Source organism: Pieris rapae, chromosome 23, assembly GCF_905147795.1.
Source record: "Pieris rapae chromosome 23, ilPieRapa1.1, whole genome shotgun sequence".
Classification (NCBI taxonomy): domain Eukaryota; kingdom Metazoa; phylum Arthropoda; class Insecta; order Lepidoptera; family Pieridae; genus Pieris; species Pieris rapae.
In genome coordinates this window covers 647103-667750 of record NC_059531.1, presented here as the reverse complement: position 1 = coordinate 667750, position 20648 = coordinate 647103, and the positions used below count along the sequence as shown (strand labels likewise).

Here is a 20648-nt window from a genome sequence, read left to right as displayed (position 1 = left end):
ATTTTAGAGAGAATTTTGATTTACTACCTACTGTCATTGTCAAGTAAGCAAAATCATTTTACATCATCAAGTTACATTTTATAATATTTCAAAATAGAAAAAGTTTCAAGTTTCAACTTTCAATCATGATTTGAATTTCAAATTTTGCAAGTGTTTTGCAATAATTCTTCTTTCTAACTAGCTTATTCAGTCTATAATATTTAAGTAAAAATTTGAGGGCATTCTGTTTCCGTATTTCTAATATATATATCGTATACATAATCATTTAAGAAACAGCAACTTTATCATTAAATCTGTACGTGTGAACTAGTCATGGACAACATCAATAAATCTCAGCCTGAATCAAATGGAAGAGGTATTGTACCATAGCATGTTTAGTTTTAATTTCATTGTTTTACTTTCGACTAATAAATTGAAATTTTAGTGTCTTTTGATCCTGGTTGGAACGATCCACCAACTCTCACATACGACGCGCAACAGCCGACACCAAATAAACATCGGTTAAACAAAAGAGTTGCTTTTCCATTATCAAATAATGGCGATAATTTGCCCCCAGCACCTATGAAATTACCTCCAATGCTATCACCATTATCTCCTCCAATATTGCTACCTCCTGTACAAAAAACCATATATGGGAGTAAAGAAGAAAATATTCAGGTTGATAGTGAAAAAACATTAAATAATGTAAAAGAAACATTGTTAGATATTTTAAATAATAGTACTGAATTGGGAACTAAAGTAGAAAGTATAAGAAAGAAAATATGTGCCATGGAAGATATGTGGGCAAATGGAAAAATAAATGTACAGGTGCAGTTAAAAATGCAGGAACTAACACAAGGTAATAATTGAAAATAATTGTTTTTTAATAATAATATAATTTATTACAGCAGTAATTATTAGTACTATTTTCATTAACTTGTTATGCAGTTTAAAAAAATACATGTTCAACCCTCTGATACATGTTTTTATTTGTATTTTGTAAAATTTATTTTTTAAAAGTCATTGGAGTTAACTTTTGCTATACATTAACTTAAATAAAAGAATAAATAGTACAGGAAACTAGACAGCCACAGCACACACGCATTACATAATTGAGACAAACCAAATGGAAAAAGGAAAAAATATATATATGTCTCATTATATCTTTTATTAATTTTTTTCTTTGATTACTGTTATTTTGTGTTTTAGTGTGTGTGTTTTTGTTTGTAATAAATAATATGTTTATGTCTAAAAGATAATCTACCAGCATACTTTAAACTAAACAAGATATAGATTAAGATATTTACATGTTTGAGCTGACATTATCACATTAATGTATGGAAATACTTGATAAAAAAACACATGCTCAATAAAACACTTCAAAATATAGCAGTGCCATTAAAACACTTATAATTTCCTGTTCTTTCAGCCCTAAAGGATGACAACCCTTCCAAGGCTGATGAGATCCACAAAGCCCTGATGGTAGACCATGTCAGTATAGTTGGTACTTGGATGCCGGGTGTGAAACAACTTATCTATCACTGCATAGCTCGAACGGAACTATTAGCAATAGATAAAGAATAACTATTATAAGCTAAAATGATGTTAAAATATATTTTTATTGACAACTATAATTGTTTATTATGTATGTGTATGTACTTTTGTAAATAAAAAAAATCCTTTAAAAACTCCTGTTAATAATAAAAGTTTATAGCTAGTTGAATTTTGTGTCTATCAAGCTTCCATTTTTCATTTGTAACTTTCCATTACTAACTGTACTAAAGATCTTGGAAGTTGAAAGATCTTTAAAAGTAGGTCTTGTATATGCGATAATGTGAAGGTGTCTCTGATGTTCAACAGTAATTATTTTCTTTTTTACACAGAAAATAGAAAACGAAATGCATTTTCAAGGATTTCTACAAATTAATACCTTATATACGTTATACTTGAACTAATAAATCAAATCAAAAATCATTTATTCATATAGGTAACATAATGTACACTTACGAACGTCAAAATATACTTTAAATGATTCTAATTTTACATTTGCTGCCATTTCTCAAATCAAGGGCGTAGAACGGAAGAGAAGAACTGGCAATAAACAATATCTAGGAAATTCAACATAATAATAATATTTTATTGCGTGCGAGAGGATGCGGCGCTACCAATTGCACACTACATACTGTCGCAATACAAAATATCATTAAAAATGTGATATACATAGTGACTATAAGTTATTTATTTAGAAAAAGTTGTATGTCAAAGTCAAAAATCATTTATTCATATAGGTAACATAATTTACACTTATGAACGTCAAAAAAAAAGAAATAGACATTAAATGCTTCTAATTTTACATTTACTGCCAGTTCTCAAATCAAGGGCTTAGAACGGAAGAGAAGAACTGGCAATAAACTCTCCGCCACTCTAAATGTTTAGTTTTAATTATCAGAAGAACAATTTTTCCCAAAGATTGTAACGATTTCAAATAAGAATGAAACTTTTGGCACGTTTTTTTATATATTCTGCTACTTAAATTTTCGCGCGGTTTCTGATAACGGGACTCTTGTTATATTCTGCACCCAGCATGGTATGTTAATTGTTGTTACAAAATTAGGAAAACAGAATGAACCGGCAGTAAACTTCAGTCCCGCCATTTTAGCGTACTATAGTTCAATTCATAGTTTCACAAGTGTAGGCCATTAGACCTTATTACAGAATATTTTCAAAACAAATCAAAATTCGTGAAAGAGCAAAACTACGCCATCCATACCCAAAACTACCAGGAGTCCTTGCTTTGAGAAGAACGGGCAAGAAACTCAGCATGTTTCACGCTGCCTATACATTACAATTATTCAAAGGAGTATGTCATAAACCACAACGTCATTAACGTTACTTAAGTAAAAAATAAAATAAAAATCTGTTCTGTGATATGTATGTAGGTAATGTTACCACATTCACCATTACATACATAATCACAACACTTCCAAGACAACAAATTATAACTATATAATTAGAACTATTGCCAAGCGTTTTTATCTTTTAGGTAATCATAACCTTTACACATTAATGTTTTTTAATATGTGTTTTAAATCTGTTGAAAGGCAGTTCCAATATTTCACTAGGAATCATGTTATAGCAGCGTACACTTAGGCCCATAAATGAAGTATTTATTTCCTTCAACCTGTAAGATGGCTGGAAAAGTTTCCCCTTATTTCTTGTATTCCGATTGTGAATGTCTTCTTCTTTTCTTCAAGTGCCTCTCCATTACTGGAGGTTGGATATATATATATATATATATATTATATATTGTGAATGTCACTATTGTTTAAAAGAGAACTAATACTGCTACGCACAAAACGATACAGTTGTAGATATATTGGGAAGGTATCGTCAATATACAAATTTACTCGAATAAATTTCGAAGTGAAGTGCCTGGTTTCAATATATTGACCGAGTAGCACGTTTTTGCAAGATAAAAATATATTGTATATCTACTGCTTTGCACTATAAAAGAATTCCAATCGACATAACGCTGTAAAAGTAACTAAAATATACTATTCTGGCAGTTTCCTCGTCTGTGAGTTGCCTTATTTTTCTAATAGCGTATTCCGCAGAACTAAGATTTTTAGAAACTTAGTAAAAGTTTAGTGATATGCTGACGCCATTTTGACACAGACCCTGTAGATATTGACTGAACTGAACATTTATTACAACAAATTATTATTCCCAAGACCGTAGAAACGAGTGTCTCAAGTATCTATACTAATATTATAAAGAGGAAAGGTTTGATTTTTTGTTTGAATGAATTGAATAGGCTCCGAAACTACTTGGCAGATTTGAAAAATTCTTTCACTGTTGGAAAGCTACATCATTCCTGAGTGACATAGGCTATATTTCATTTTCAAAAAAAATAGGCATCCTTACTAAAATTACGATAACATTAACATTTGTTTATTATTTGATACAATTCTAACAGATGGCGCTGAGTTAAAGGTAGTTTAGTTTAGGTCCGTGTCGTGGTACCAACGTTTCACATAAGTTCTCCTACGGTTTCCCTTGATTAATTTACTACTATGTAATATAACAAAAACCTTAGCCACAGCAACGCTTGGCCGAGTCTGCTAGTAAAATATATACTTACCTTCCCCTCGCAATGTATTTATGAAAATATTATGTATGTATACAAAAATTGTGATAAATTTACGTTCTATTCTATACGCACAATGTCAATACTCGGAACAAATGCAGCAGGTAAAAATAAACTCATTTTATTGTTAAAAAATTTATTATCTTATTTACAGTAAATATACCACAATCACTGCACCTATATACCGCGTTTAATGGGTTTAGGGGCCACTGTGACCCTGACGGGGCGACAAAGCTCCACTAGTTGTGCCTCCCGGCCTCCCCCCTCTTCCACTGCCAAACAAACTGATATATCAACCCCGCACGGCTCTGTCCACACTCCATGAGATATGAGAACCTTTGTTAGAAGGCGCACATTTTCTGTTCCATCGTCATCTAAAAATTACAATAAATATATTAAAAATCTAAATATTTCGTTGCTTTTTATATGATAACGATGCTATATTTTATTTCTTTTTCAAGGAAAGGCGGTCATAATATAAAAAAATGAAGTGTTATTGACCGTAATCTGTATAAAACTGCCTAACCGTAACGAGAATAATCTGGAATAAAAAAATTATGCTATTCTGTCAGCAGATCAGGCTGGCATATCTTCATTGTGGTTTCAGAAGCCTGACTTCAGTTGTCAAGCAGGCATTGTATAAATGTCATAGTAAAGTAGTAAATCAGAGAGTTAATTAAATCTCTAGACACTTAATTAAATATCTATATTCAATCGAGTCGCTAAAGGTCCGTCAGGCAAGTGACTGAACGGAGCGTTTGACGAGTTTCCGAAACGTTCCTAGGCAATATGAGATAACTTAACCATTTTCAATAAAATAAAACACAAAATTTCCAAACTCTCAATTTTTCACGATCACACCGAAATAATCATGGCGGAGTCATCATTTGAACAAAAAAACCACTTTGAAAAATGAAAGACTAAAAGTAATCAGCTGTTGTCGTGACAGCCATCTTGTTTTACATGATTAATCACCACGCCGGCTTTCGTTAAACAGATAGTTAAACTTTTTCGACGCTACTTTATTTAAATCAAAATCCTAGCAACTTGATTGAATATCGATCTTTAATTAACTGTCTAGAGATTCAATTAACCCTCGGATTTAACTACTTTACTGCAACATATACACTGTATAATGTTATCTTAATCCTGTCACTTGCCTTGCCTATCAAACATAGCCTAAAATTAAAAATTAGTGTAGTGTTCAAAGAAAAACTAAAAAAAATCTTTCGGTCCAGATTCCCAGATACAATCAGCATAACCCAGTACTTCATATATAAAATTGGAGCTTTAATAATCAGTTTTCCATCATCACAAATGCAAGTAGAGCGACACTCACTGGTATTTTGATGATCGAGCGGCCTCAAATGATCTCTCGGCGGTAGGAGTGCGTGCACGCGCCTGTCCGGATACGCGACGCGCACGCGTAGGGCTCCGGGCTCTCGTACGCGCAACACCTCCGCCTCGAACGAGACCCCCGTTATCAGACCCGCACAGAAACGTAGTACTGTGTCGTTGTCACTGGCGGGTTCGATTATCGTCGCTGTGCACATTCTAATCTGTGTATATTATATAATGTATAGAAAAGTGTTAGCCTAGTGGCGTCATACCAGTTGGACTGGCTGACCCAAGAAATCAACGACGTCAGCGGCACAGGAAGCTTATCACCAACTTGCCTAATAGACGATCATAAAACAGATACAGAAATCTAAAGCCCAGATCTAAAATGGTTTTAGCAATGGTTTATTTTTTTATTTAATACATTTTTTTGAAAGATTGCTTTCAGTGATTCAGTGGCATTATATATATATTGATCCCATGGTAAAGGTTTTAGGAAACCGGCATGTTCTACCAAAAATATACAACATGAATTAGACACAGAAGCCTGATCAGTTACTTATATGAAAACTAAAATATTTATTACACACGAAATGTCAGAGATACAAAATTAAATTAAAATATGTGAAATGGCGCAAAATCAAAAGATGTTTTTAAAATAATAGACGTGATCCAAATTATTAAAAAGTTTGAAAAAAAGAAAAGTTTTTATGTAACAGTATTTATGGCAAGACTATATATAGTATATATTTTAGTAAATATTTCTTTAGTTTTCAAGAAATAAACAATTCATTTGATATATACAGTAGACAATATACTTTATATCACAATTAATAAATAATAATATAATCACGTAAATTTAAGACATTTAATTTAAACAGTTAAGGCGATACATTTATAACAAAAATGAATATGAATTATTCAATAGCGAATATCGCGGTCACTTTATTTGTAACATTCGTTTGAAATAGCCATAGCTAAGATTCTTTTTTGGTCCTTCGGTCCGAACTAAAATTTTAAGAGTTTTTTAAGGTAGATACAAATTCCAAGAGGGCTTGCCAGTGCGATTCCAGTTTGTTATATAGTAATGCTAAGTGAAATTGGTTAAATTACCGATTATATCTTAAAATAGTGATGAAAGCTATTCCTACAAATTTGGAACTAGCCTTTGATATTAACAGCTACAACTTAAGATTATTCTGGTAATAATTGTGCTTATAGAAAAATAAATATACCTTTAGATTAGGCGTGGGAATTTGCGGCAGCGGAGCGGCCAGTAAGAGCGGATGAAGCGCACGGGCCAATGACCCCGGCTTCGGCTCACCGCACGACAGCTGTTGGAACACTGCTATCGTAAATGGATCTGGTTCCATGCCTGAAGAATATTAAGCAAAGTAGCTCTTTCGTCTCTTTCTCTCATATTGAATTTCCGCTGTGACGAAATGAGACCGCTTGATATTTTGATTTTGTATGATTTAAAATTAATCAGTTATATCTTACGACAACATATGTTCTATAAAAAAAATACAGGTCTAGAAGTCTCTAGAATTTTCTAATTTACATTCACTAGAAGTTTTTTCAAATCTATCGCTTTTTACTCACCCGCAGAAACAAGTAGCCGATCCAAAAGTTCGGCGTGATGCGTCAAAGCGGCCGCCATCGACAACGCCACCGCTCCCGCCCCCGCTCCCGTTGTTATAGCCGCGCTTTCAACCGCCGCTATTAGTCGAGCCGCACTCACGCGCAATGCAAGTTGCCATACGCAAGCATTTTCTTGATCTGTCACACCGCTGAATTGGTGTTGCAATCTAAAAAAAATATATTAGCAAGACTAATTAAAAAAACAACTTATTACAAATAATAGGACAGTTTTCGACTACAGATCATGAAGGTTTAAGTTCTCGAAGCCAAGAAATTTCAATAGTAAATAGATTAGTACTAAGTAGATCTTATATAGATCTTTTTATTACCTGAGACAGTCCGTTGAGAGATTCTGGAGCGCATGCGCAGGTGGACCCGCGGGATTATTTAGCGCTGTGTGCAAAGCTAACACACATCGCGCGAACATTGCCGTGAAGTTAGCCGCGCCCGTCACCAATGGCTCCATTTCTGATAGCCTGATAATTGCCATAACAAAACTTATTTATTTATTTATACGTAAAACAATGTATATGCCTACATGATCTGAACATAATCAGTAATCTATCAAACGAGAAAATTAAAAGAAACAAACCCAATACAAAAATAAATAAAAAATTAATAATAAATAAGAATAAATAACATTAATAACTGAAACTAAATGAAAACTTAAACCTCATTCAGAGCTTTATAAAGAAAATTACGGTAATTTGGAAGATTTTTGTGTTAGTTAAATAAATTAAATCACATTTAGTCAAATGTATTAAATAATTTTTGTTTGTTTGTTCCCTTTTTTAAATATTTTTGCTGTTAAATGTATGTATCATCTATGTATTCCATCTTTGGCTATATTCTCAGTATATTTACAACTAAAGCTAAACATTTAGCTTTTCAGACAACTGCTTCTATTGAGCAGTTTAGTTTCTTAAAAGGATGTAGTGATACTTGTAGTAACACTTCATGTATTAATAATAATTTAAATTAGATAGTGTGACAATAGAGGCGACCTCTAGCAATAATTTTTCACAACTCGGCTCAACACAAACATGTAATACTACTAACAACAATTGTTTAAACTTGATGCATCAAAACATGCAAGGTATGTTGGGCAAAGAGTTAGAATTAGAGTTATTTTTAAAATCAGGTAAAATTGATGTCCTATGCATTACCGAACATTGGCTTAAAAAATGCCAAATCATCTTTAACTTTGATCAGCACCAAGTTGCAAGTTCGTTTTGCAGATTGTCGGCGATTCATGGGGGGGGGCTCTTTGATTATTGTTAATAAAAATTTGAAGTATAAAGAGCGTAATGACATCGTGCGTCTATCTGTTGAACACTCTTTGGAGGTAGCCTGTGTAGAACTTGAGAATTGCATTATTTTAAGTGTTTACAGACCACCAAGTGCATCCTACGATTTTTTTGAAGAAAAGTTGGAGGAAATATTGTGTAAAGTTAGTTTTAAGAACAATAAGTATATTATTGTATGTGGTGACTTCAATATAAATTTATTAGAAAATACCTCCATTAGTAAAAAATTCAATATTTTTTTAAAATCTTACAATCTTGTAAACTTGTTTCTCGAGCCCACTAGAATTACAAGTTCCACTGCTACATGTATAGATAATGTATTTACAGATGCAGAGGCAATGCATACCTCAATTACAACAAATCTTAGCTCAGATCACTGTGGACAGTTAGTGGCGCTAAAATGTAAAGTGGTGAAACAAGTAAAAAAGAGCAGTGTGTTTGTTCCAGTAAATAAAAAGCGAATGGTGAGATTTAGACATAATATAGGTAAACACCTACCTCTATTACCGGTAGGTACTACCGTTGATACACAATACAACAATCTAAGTGATTGTATAAATAAGGAGTTCAAAACCATCTTTACCCCAAAGAAAGTCTCTGATTCGCAGTGTAAATCGTTCAGTGATTGGGCGACAGCGGGAATTTATAAAAGTAGACAACGGTTGTTTGACCTTTACGCTGAAAAGTCATACAATCATAATGAAGAATTTACTCTCTATGTTAGAAATTATTCTAAATTATTTAAAAAAGTTTGTTACGCGGCCAAGTCCTTATATATAAAAAACAAGATTGAAAATAGTACAAATAAAACTAAAATGACTTGGAAGATAATTGATAGTGAAACTGGAAGAGTCAAAGATCGCAATCGTGACATCGAACTATGTGTCGGTAACACTATAATCAAATCTAACGAAGAGATAGCGACTGTTTTTGATAAGTACTTTTCTGACATTCCAATTTCGACTACCAAGTCTCTTAAATCGTCTCCCACTCTCGCTGAATCGCATTGGTGCCGACGATATAGTTAGAATATTTAGAACTATTGATATTAAGAACACTACCGATCTTTGGGGTATTTCTGTAAAAATAATTAGTAGCATAATTGATATAATTGCCCCCCATCTAGCTATAATTTTCAACAATTGTATCGAAAGTGGGGAGTTTCCCGATCTTATGAAACATAGTAAAGTAATTCCTTTATTTAAAGCAGGTAATATGTCCGACCCCAGTAACTTTAGACCTATTTCCGTACTACCTACCTGCAGTAAAATCTTTGAAAAAACTATATTAAATCAACTTGTAAGTCATTTTAACGCAAACAAATTATTACACAATAATCAGTTCGGTTTTACCAAGGGTCGCTCGACAGCCGATGCCGGCGTTGAGTTATATAGATATATAGTTAAGGCTTGGGAGGAGTCGCATGACGCCTTAGGTGTTTTCTGCGACTTATCCAAAGCATTTGATTGTGTCCAACACGAGACCTTAATCGGGAAACTCCGCCACTATGGCATCAAGAATACCGCACTGAATCTTCTGACTTCGTACTTACATGGTAGAACTCAGAAGGTCGAAGTGAATGGTAAGAGGTCCTCTGGGTCGGCAGTGGATATGGGGGTACCACAGGGCTCAATTCTTGGCCCTTTCCTCTTTCTTGTTTATATAAATGATCTACCTTTCATGGTAGAGAAAAAACATCAGATAGTTTTGTTTGCAGATGATACGTCCTTGATTTTTAAAATCAAAAGACAAATAACCAATTTTGACGATGTGAACAACGCTCTCTCTTCGATTGTCCATTGGTTTAGTATGAATAACCTTCTGCTTAATGCTAAAAAAACGAAATGCATTAAATTTTGTGCAAGAAATGCGAGGGTTATGGGTACTAGACCAATTATAAATAATGAGGAATTGAATCTGGATGATACAACTGTATTTCTTGGGATCACCTTGGATTCAAAACTTCAGTGGTCCCCTCATATCAACGGATTGGCGAAGAGACTTAGTTCTGCAGCTTACGCGGTTAAAAAAATTCGCTCACTGACTGATGTCGATACAGCTAAACTTGTTTATTTTAGTTACTTTCACAGCTTAATGACTTATGGCTTATTGTTATGGGGTCACGCTGCTGATGTAGAATCTGTTTTCATTCTGCAGAAGAGGGCTATTCGTGCAATCTATAATTTAAAATGTAGGGAATCTCTCAGAGATAAATTCAAGGAAATTAATATACTTACCTTTCCCTCGCAATATATTTATGAAAATAGTATGTTTGTATACAAAAATAGTGATAAATATACTAGATTAGAACATACGCACAATGTCAATACTCGGAACAAACGCAGGCTGCAATTTCCCCGTACTAGACTATGTAAAGTTAGTAATTCTTTTTTGGGGAAAGGGATACTCTTCTTTAATAAAATCCCAGAGGCTCTTTTATCTCTGCCTTTTAATAAATTTAAGAAATGTATTAAAGAAAAGCTGTGTAAAAAGGCTTACTATAAAGTTATTGATTATCTAGTTGATAAAAGGGCCTGGGACTAGTGCTGGGCAGGCTGCCTCTAATTAATTTGATATATTTGTTTTAAATATTGTTTGATGATTTGCTTTTTTAAAAGAGTACCGAGAGTTTTTTACGCCGGCTTTTTCTCTCGGCCTACACCCTCTGTCTTTGCCGATGTGTAGGGATGCCTACAAGTTCGAATTGATTGACGTGGAATAAGTGATACCTAGAAGATCTTATGTTCCAAAATAAACGTATTTTATTTATTTTTATTTATTTATATTTGTTTGTAATTATATATAATTTATGTTAGCTGTAGGAGTACTAAATAAATAAATAAATAAACACTTCTATTGATGTTAGTAATCAAGTTGTAAGAGCGAGATTCACTTGACCATTCAAAGTAGCAGATAATAGTTCAGATTAAACACAGATGCAAAATTGGTCCTTCGATCCGGAATACAGGAAGGGTTTTCTGTCAGCATTATAAGTAATTTTCACCGCACACCGTCTGTTTTTATCAAGGTAACACAAAAATTCTAGTTTATACAAATTATTTTTCTAAGTTTGGCTTTGTTAGTGGGCTTAAATACTATCAACACTTACTTGTTAAGTTGTTCTTCAGCGGATTGGAGCATCTTAAGCCTCACATTAGTTGACAATGTCACGTTATCAATGTGCTGTAAGACGTTCTCGAAGAATCTTCGAACTGCACTGTCATCCATTTCTGTTTCACTTTTTTGCTTACGAGAAAACTGATTTTCACCTGAAATTTAAATTTACTATTCATTAAATTAGTTTTATTATTCAAAAAATGAGGTACACTAAAATGAGAAACAAATGCATATGCGAATATCCATCTTTAATTAACTGTCTAGAGAATCAATTGATTCTCTGATTCAGCTAATTTATTGCGACATATCTATTGAAAAATTTCCGAGACTATCGGCCTCTAGTCTTCACTATTTATTTTGGCACATAAATATAGCTCTCATGAGGTACAACATACGAAGATATAAAGACTCACCAATAGGCAGCAGCGGCACCAGATGCGGCATTGTATCTCTCAAGTATGTGTAATGTTTGACTGTATGTTCCTCGAAAAGGGGCAACATTGTTGTACAATGTTGAGCCGCATTCAAAACCAAGATAAGTACGCACATATCTTTTATTGAGTTAAGTAAATCGAATGCCTAATCCAAAACTGAATCTTATATTTGATTATAAAATATACTAAAATTAAATATTAAACTCCATAATTGCATCAATGGTAGTAAATGCTCTAAATGTTAGGTAAAACAGTTATAAGCTAAATCACTACATAGTATAAAACAAAGTCGCTTTCTCTGTCCCTATGTCCCTTTGTATGCTTAAATCTTTGAAACTACGCAACGGATTTTGATGCGGTTTTTTTAATCGATAGAGTGATTCAAGAAAAGATTTCATTTATATGTATAATAACATCCATTAAATAATGGAGAAGTACTGTTATTTTTGAGGTTTCTAATGTGATGTCGTAAATAATTACATTTTTTCCGCTTACATTGCAAATGCAGGTTGAACCCTACGAGTTTTATCAAAATAATGTACTAAGTATTGTACACAGTTTTTCTGTTGTGTATTTAGTATCAGCATTGCACCCGTGCGAAGCCGGGGCGGGTCGCTAGTAATTAATATTTAAAAGTCAATGAAACAAAATAGCAACAGTAGAAAGAGACAGATACATAAATTTATAAGATTCAACGTGGGAGAAAATTATTCCTTTAGTAATAGATTATTAAAAAAGGATACAGCTGGGATCTTCAACATCCGGTTCCGGCATATCAAAGAAAGGATGAACCCCAAGTAGACGCGTGGTCAGCGGAAGAACGAGGGTAGCGTGATTGCTACCCATTCTTTGCACACAGCGGAATGTGGAACGTTTGTCCTGAGACAAAAAAAATCTTCAAAAATAGTATAAACTTCCTCAGTTCCAAATCTATAAATTGTGTTTAATAAAACACACTAGAATGTTCTCAGCTTCAACAAGGCAAATAATAAAACAAAAATCTTTTTCTGTATCGGCTTAGTGATCATTTGTCTAGTTGGTGATCAGCCTCCTGTGCCTGACACACCATTGACTAGATTCTAAGGCAAGATTCCTAACTAATAGAAAGTCTATTGGTGCACAGCCAGGAGTGGAACCTATGACCGCAGGAATGACAGTCGCACGTTGAAGACACTAGGTCAACACTGCTGTAGTTAAAAAAAATCAAGTATTATTATGAATTTGAGTTTCTTTTATTAATCAATCAATAGGTAACATAACGTTCACTTATGAACGTCAAAAAAAACATTAAAAGCTTCTAATTTTACATTTACTGCCAGTTCTCAAATCAAGGGCGTAGAACGGAAGAGAAGAACTTGCACTAAACTCTCCGCCACTCTTTTTAATCGCCAATTTTTTTTACACAATGTAAGGTGCTGCAACCATTACACCACGTTCCATATGACATCCTTCCCACTCCAATTAAGAAAAATAAGTTAATGTTTTGTATGATAAAAAAACCTTATTACTATGTAACAGATTCGCGTATATAGAAATACTATGAAAACTCACTTGCGGATATCTCTTGAGATTCTCCAAAATTTTATCAACACACATCTCGAGGCAGGTTTTAGACGCCACTGTACACGAGCCGAGCATTCTGTGCAAGCCCTCCCTTACATCCATTGAATAATCCTATAAATATAACTCCATTGTCATTGGAGTTTAACAAGGGACCATTATAGGACCTTCATTATTCCTAATATATTTATTTATTTAATTATAAGTAATCTAACAGCTTATACTTATACATATTATAATACAAAATACTAAGACAATACAAAAAGCCAAAACAGATTACATAGATAAACAATTTATGTATAAAAACAGAAAACAAGCAAGTGCATTAATAGACAAAGATACATTTAAAAAAACCCAAAAGAATAAAATTAAAAAACTGACATTTGACATTTAAAAGCAACAAGTAATACTAAGAGTGTATAACAAATATATACATAATTAAAAGTAGCTATCAAAAGTAAATATTTTGGAGTTCCACAAGGTGCGATTCTAAGACCAATATGATTCCTGTTATACACGTTTGCCTAATTCGTGAAACATTCAATTTTACTATTTGGCCACGTTTTATATAATTACAATACTTGTATTATTCATATAGCGATGATGAGTTTTGTTTAGGAAAGAAATACAGATCAAGTTCTATATTCGCAACATTAAAAAAAACACTTAAAGAAACTTAAAAAAATACAATATATATTTACAAAATTAGTAAAATTGTATTACTAATCTGTGAACGGACTCATTGGACGCGTTTGTATTATTATATTGAATTTTGATTCTTTCGTTATCAGATTGACTGAAATTAACTTTTAACACTCTTGTAACTCTCAAAATCCAATTGGTATTTTAAATCACTACCCATCACAACAATAGGTAAATCTAGTTTCTCAATATTATCTCCTATATTATTAATCTCACCTCCAAAGCAGACAGAATGGTCTCCAACTGATCCTCTCTCAACACAATATGATGGGAAATCTTATTCAGGCTATCGATCGCCCGCAATCTCACATCTTCGATTTCATCATTGAACATATCGACTAAAAAATCCAATGATGTCGTTGCGAAAATTGGATTTTGCATTGACAATTCGCATACCGCTTCAACGGCCGCTGTGCGAACCTCTAAAATAATACATTTTAAATAAGAGATTTTTGTTTCTCTATTCAAGACTAAGAATTAGCGCCGGTATGGTATGATTAGTGATATGGATTTTCAAAGAGTAAGAAGTTTGGAGTTTCGTTCCCATTTTTCTCCAAATGAAGACTTCCTTTTGGAAGGGGTAACTAGAATCTTTTTTTTTATTTTTATATACTTGTGATTTTGACTTTCAAAAGTGCCTTTATAATAGGCCTAATTAAAATAAAGGATTTGACTTTAAGTACAACGCAGATGCAAGTTTCGGACATCACTTATCATCAGGTGTGTCTGCTGTCCGTTCGTTAGTGTCTCCTATTACAGAAGAAGAAGAAAAATGACTAGCAAAAGGACGCATTTTATTATCAGCATTAGCGACCTGGAGACTAGCGTTTTTGTTTTCAATTGCAATACCCAAAGGCGATATCAAATTCTGACAATCATTTGGAACAGACTGGGGAGATAAAGAGAGGGGGAAAAACTGGGGAGATAAAGCGAGGGGGAAAAACTGGGGAGATAAAGAGAGGGGGAAAAACTGGGGAGATAAAGAGAGGGGGAAAAACTGGGGAGATCATGAAAAACACACCCATAAACTCGTCCTCCAACCCATGTACAAACGCCCCAGCCGCCCCTCCAGGTAACAATTGAACTGTGGACTGTTCCAACAACTGTCCCGGGGCATCGTCCGCCCAGCGACGCCCACTGGCCCATGCCCCAGAGCGGACCAGTTCCGCTCCACGCTCGTGCGCTGTTTTCTTTTTCTAAACAATTATCATTGTGTGAGAGTAATTTTAATATTGTATGTTTCATATTATGAAATAAATGTTACATATTTTATTATTCAAACATTCAGTAAAGCGAAAATTGCTATTTATTAGCGTTTTAGACATAAATTCAGTACTTTAAAAGTGCACGAACCTTATAATAGTGCATAATAATGCAAAACTTTATATAATTATTTATTTTTTTATATTTAATTTCTTTATTTTTTGAAGTTTCATAATTCTACATTAAGTTACCTAAATGAATAAAATTACTTTGAATTTGAATATATGGCAACAGATGGCATTATTATAACAACAGTATCAATAAATTAATTTAAAATGTGTAGTTTTGCAATCAATAAAATCGTTGCATACCTTCATATTACTCATAAGTTGTTTATCCAAAGTTTGTAGAAGGAATCGGTCAGATACAGCCCTAGTAGTACCGAGTAAAGTACAAGCGAGGGCTCGAACCTGCATACACAGGTCGTTAACCGCTGAACATATGCGGATAAATGCATCATCTACCAACCGCATCGTTGTTTCACCATCTTGAAGAGTCACTGTGCTGTAATGAAAGTGCTTAGTAAAAGTTACTTCAAATAATTAACATTATCACTACATAGTATAAAACAAAGTCGCTTTCTCTGTCCCTATGTCCCTTTGTATGCTTAAATCTTTGAAACTACGCAACGGATTTTGATGCGGTTTTTTTTAATAGATAGAGTGATTCAAGAGTAAGACCAAATGTTTGGAAGTCTAAATAAAATTAGTAAAAAGAAGAAAATATAACTATTCTTACTTTTCAGGATATTTGTTTCCCAGGAGCCAAATGAGCTTCAACGCCACCTCCCTTACTATTTCATAGTCATCCGATAGAGCTGGGCAAACTTGTTCATAGATGTCAGCGCTCAATGTTAAACCACGTCCATGCAATGTTAGTAACGATTGAAATGCCTCACACCTTACTCTGGCATCCTAAAATATTGCCTTGAATTAGAATGTTTTTAATACAAAACAAAGTTGCTCACTGCTTCGATAACTTTATATCTGTGATGGCTAATGAGGTTGTCATTATTGTTGTCACATGTCGAGACATATAATTAAAAATGTATTAAAGTATAATTTGCACTATTTCATTAAAAAACAAACACATCAGGGAATGTAAAAATTTTGTACACAAATAAAAATATCCTGAACAACAGTACGCTTCAAAGTTCTGTATGCCAATGCGTCCTCATGACAGACTGTCACATAATTTTACAGAGAAAGAAATTTTAATTACTCATCAAGTGGTAAATGTGCAGGCAAATTTAATAATTGTCAGTTACTGGCCATAGACACCAGCAAGAACTTGTGGGTGACTATAACAAGTGGTTATATTCTTTCAAGGAAATTACTTTTGAAATAAAACTGAAGGATAATAAATAATTTCGTAATATATAATTTAAAAACTTACAAATATATCTTACCTCAGCATTACTATAATCACTTAGTAACTTAACAATCACATTTGCTTCTGTAATCATGTCAGGTGTCCGGTCTGGTTCGGGGGATATTGAATAGAGTTCACTAATCAATTGTAAACATCTACACTTCACTTGGTGACTTGTATCTTTAAGATTTTCTTTAGCAACAGCAACCAAACGTTGCATTAGAGTCTTATCATCTGACAGCTTACAACCAAGCTTTAGTAATGTGCCTAACCCCTGAGCTATAACCTGTAAAATAAGAAGTATACAAATAAGAATGGCGGGTCTTTTTTTATAGATAAAAATTTTAAAACTTATTTTTTTTAAGAAGTAGACATGGGGAGAAATTGCCTGTGTCAAAAATCAATCTAGAACTGTTTTGTCAAGCACCTTTTGTATGACAATTAAAGTTTACAATAAATTACCAAAAGAATTAAAAGATCTTCCCGACTAGAGTCTTTAAAAAGTCTTAGTGTATTACTTTTGGAAAAAATGTACTAATCAATAAATCAATAAATGATGAGTTGCATGTGTCATTGTAATTGATACAAATTTAAAAAAGTATGATACAGATAATATAAGAACTGACTTTGACTAATAATGTAAAATGTAAATTAAGATACATATGCATGCCAGTGTGTGAGGCAGAATATGCGAACAATTAAAGATTGTACCACCTTAACATTTTGTACCATATTCTTGAAATAAATAAATTATTATTTAATTGTACCACTAACTTAAAACATGTCTTACCTTATGTGAAGTTTCATTCTTTATCAAATGTATAGTTTCATCAACTAAGTGATTTAAATTAGCACCAGGGCATTCTAACCCAATATCGCAGAAGAGCCATAATATTTTAACGCGTACTGCTGACTCCTCCTCTGATTGAAAGTGCTCTGAAAGTTTCTTAATAGCTTCTTCCACATCTGATTCTTGAAACTGAAGACAGTCTGATATACGTAATAGTAACTGAAGAGCTTCATCACTTGATTTACATTTTTCTAAAAGACCAACAAATGCTGCAGCTGAACTCCCAATCAAAGGTTTTTTAGCTAAGTGGAGTTTTTTAGATGAGGGGCCATCCTGAAATTGTATATGCTGTGTAGTATTAGAACTTTAATTTCGTGTAAAGAGGTTATTAAGTTTTGATTATTAATGTGTCCATTTTAATATTAATAGATGCAATGTAGTTTACAAATATCAATTTTCAAATTTGCTTACCTGATAAGACTTATTATACTCAGCTAAAGCCCTTTTCTTGAGGACAGCTGCCATTTCGATACCCGAGATACGACTGTTAGTATAGTGATTTAATCAACAATTTATTTACTGTGTCTTAGTAACTCTTTAAAAACTGAAATCATGGAATTATGTTATTTTATTTGCAAACAATACGACTTTTGAGTTTTGACATGATTTTGATTTTGACTTTAGTCTTATGACTAACGGCTGTCGTCGTTTGGCAATGACAAGCGCCATGTCAATAAACAATGAAATAATGACAACTTTCTAGTGACAAGTTAGCATTAGCAATTTCCTGCAAATTCAATTTTGTAATAGATTAATACATAATTTAAAAAGCTTCCGAATATGATGATAGAAATGTTATAAAATGATTATCGAAAACGACGAGGAAAGTTAACGACGGTAATATTTAATTTTTAAGTATGTTATCTATTAATATTTTACTAAATAACTTAAAATATTCACATTTTTTAACATCTTTCATGCCGTACTATGTCCCTGAAAATTAATCCAATTGCACTCTAATTTCTACAAATCATTCGAATTTAAGAAGAAGATTTATTCGACTACAAGAAGTAAGTAAACTTATGTTTTCATAAATACATAAACACGTAAAGTCCACTTAAAAATAAATACCTTAAAAGGAAATATATTTCTAACCATAACCACAAATCTCTTATCCTACTATTGAATTTTTACAGATCATGTATATGGAAAAATAATGTCATCACAGGGAGGACAATGTCTAAAGACTTCTTTAGAACATAGCCGCCTAAATGAGGGAAGTGTGTCTGTCGGGATGCCCAAACAAACTTTTTCTCAACATTGGAAGGAGTTTGTTTGTGGTGGTGGTGCAGCATTCTGCAATATTCTCATCAGCTATCCTCTTAATAAACTAATTTTTAGACAGGTATATTTTAAATCTCATTATCTATTATCATTTATACACTTAGTTTGAGAAGTATGAAAACTATTGAATGTTACATTTAGTTTAAATGAGATAAATATTCCATTAAACTAAAATTTATTATAAATAGATTGCAAAAGAAATTTTTTGGATTATAATGCAACTAGATTTTTAGATATAATTAACAGCAGTGTGTTAACTTTCCTATTATTTTAATGTTCCTTACTTTAAGGATTTCAATTCTGATAATTATGTATTTAAAATTATTACATTTTCGTTTTTTTATGCTTCAGATGATGCATGGTGTAGAAGCAACATTTGCCTTAAACCAGTTGCAAAAAGAAGGGCTTGGATATCTGTATCGGGGTATGCTACCTCCATTACTGCAGAGGTCAATATCTATGTCACTCATGTTTGGCGTGTATGATGAATGTTTGGAACCACTTTTAGATAGCAAAATTAATCCATATGTTTCTAAAACTGTTGCTGGTGTTGTTGCTGGGTGTTTCGAAGCAACATTAATGCCATTTGAAAGATTACAGACTTTGCTGATTCACCCTAAGTATCATAATAAATTTAGGAACTCTGCACATGCGTTTAGCCAGATATCTAAGTTTTATGGTATCAAAGAGTTTTATAGAGGATATGTGCCAATCCTGTTACGAAATGGTCCATCAAATGCACTGTTTTTCATAATAAGAGATGAAATAAAGGTCAGACTGCCTAAGCAAGAGAGCATGGTATATGAGGGCCTACAAAATTTTATTGCTGGTGCATCAATTGGAGCTTTTCTTAGCACTTTGTTTTATCCATTAAATGTGATAAAAATTGGAATGCAGTGTGAGTTGGGTGGGCCTCACAGAACAATCATGTATGAATTTAATTATATTTTACGGAAGCGAGGGTCTAAGTTTGGAAATTTCTACCATGGTGTCGTACTCAACATAACCCGTGCATTTCTCAGTTGGGGCGTTATAAATGCATCCTACGAAGTGTTTAGGAAAATATTATATTCCTAGTCATATTATTTTTGTTTTTGTTATTGTTATGTATGGTGGCTCTGTGTAAATAAAAATTATATTCTCAATATGTTATAAGATTAATCCTAGTGAAGCATTTATAACAGCAAAAATGTGTACCTAAGATCGTGATGAATTATTTATTAACGGAGAATCATTGTAATTATGTATGTAATACAAAAATTACAATTTGATTTTTCAAAGTCATTGTTTTATTGTCACAACTTTTTTTCATAGTACAAGAAATAGATTAAAAATAAAATCTGCTTGAAATTACCATGTGTTTTATTGACTTGCGGTGTAATTTTATGGTAAGTGAAAATTTTAATTGATTCAGTGTAGTTTTAAAATAATGAATTACAATGAGAATAAATCTTTCTTGGGCGATTCATGTGTTGTATATATTAAACGGAATTGTTTTTATTGGTAAGAATAATATATTATTAAGCCCATTGCGATTAAAATCTAATCAATGCCTATCTGAAAAATTTGTATAGGATAATTGAATCGGAATTGATTTAATAAAATCTGTAATTTAAAATTTTTTAAACGTAATTCCATACTGTACTTGATCAAGG

General features: G+C 32.9%; 3 protein-coding genes across 9 annotated transcripts; 2 read left to right on the top strand and 1 right to left on the bottom strand.

Annotated features, from left to right (window-relative positions):
- Positions 1 to 107: 107 nt before the first annotated feature.
- On the top strand, positions 108 to 1610 carry LOC110997853 (steroid receptor RNA activator 1). Its single transcript, XM_022266202.2, has 3 exons — positions 108 to 355; positions 425 to 838; positions 1409 to 1610. The coding sequence occupies exons 1-3, from the start codon at positions 313 to 315 to the stop codon at positions 1561 to 1563; spliced, it is 612 nt and encodes a 203-aa protein (XP_022121894.2). The 5' UTR covers positions 108 to 312; the 3' UTR covers positions 1564 to 1610.
- A 2635-nt stretch (positions 1611 to 4245) lies between these two features.
- LOC110997849 (integrator complex subunit 4) lies at positions 4246 to 18311 on the bottom strand. The gene is made up of 16 exons (XM_022266198.2): positions 18121 to 18311; positions 17650 to 17982; positions 16897 to 17145; positions 16227 to 16402; positions 15800 to 15992; positions 15247 to 15421; positions 14442 to 14647; positions 13515 to 13637; positions 12707 to 12842; positions 11943 to 12080; positions 11522 to 11681; positions 7435 to 7581; positions 7067 to 7272; positions 6700 to 6839; positions 5466 to 5685; positions 4246 to 4500 (listed from the first exon to the last, which is right to left on the bottom strand). Exons 1-16 carry the CDS (start codon positions 18172 to 18174, stop codon positions 4304 to 4306), a joined length of 2853 nt encoding a protein of 950 aa, XP_022121890.1. The 5' UTR covers positions 18175 to 18311; the 3' UTR covers positions 4246 to 4303.
- Positions 18312 to 18414: 103 nt separating this feature from the next.
- On the top strand, positions 18415 to 20340 carry LOC123690205 (mitochondrial nicotinamide adenine dinucleotide transporter SLC25A51). 7 transcript variants are annotated; one of them, XM_045633339.1, is made up of 4 exons: positions 18415 to 18546; positions 18695 to 18719; positions 18846 to 19054; positions 19345 to 20340. In XM_045633339.1, the coding sequence occupies exons 3-4, from the start codon at positions 18866 to 18868 to the stop codon at positions 20068 to 20070; spliced, it is 915 nt and encodes a 304-aa protein (XP_045489295.1). In that variant the 5' UTR covers positions 18415 to 18546; positions 18695 to 18719; positions 18846 to 18865; the 3' UTR covers positions 20071 to 20340. The 7 variants fall into 7 exon arrangements, with proteins under 7 accessions (XP_045489295.1, XP_045489294.1, XP_045489298.1 ...); XM_045633340.1 differs by having other exon boundaries at positions 18419 to 18546; positions 18698 to 18719; XM_045633338.1 differs by lacking the exon at positions 18695 to 18719.
- The last annotated feature ends 308 nt before the right edge of the window (positions 20341 to 20648 follow it).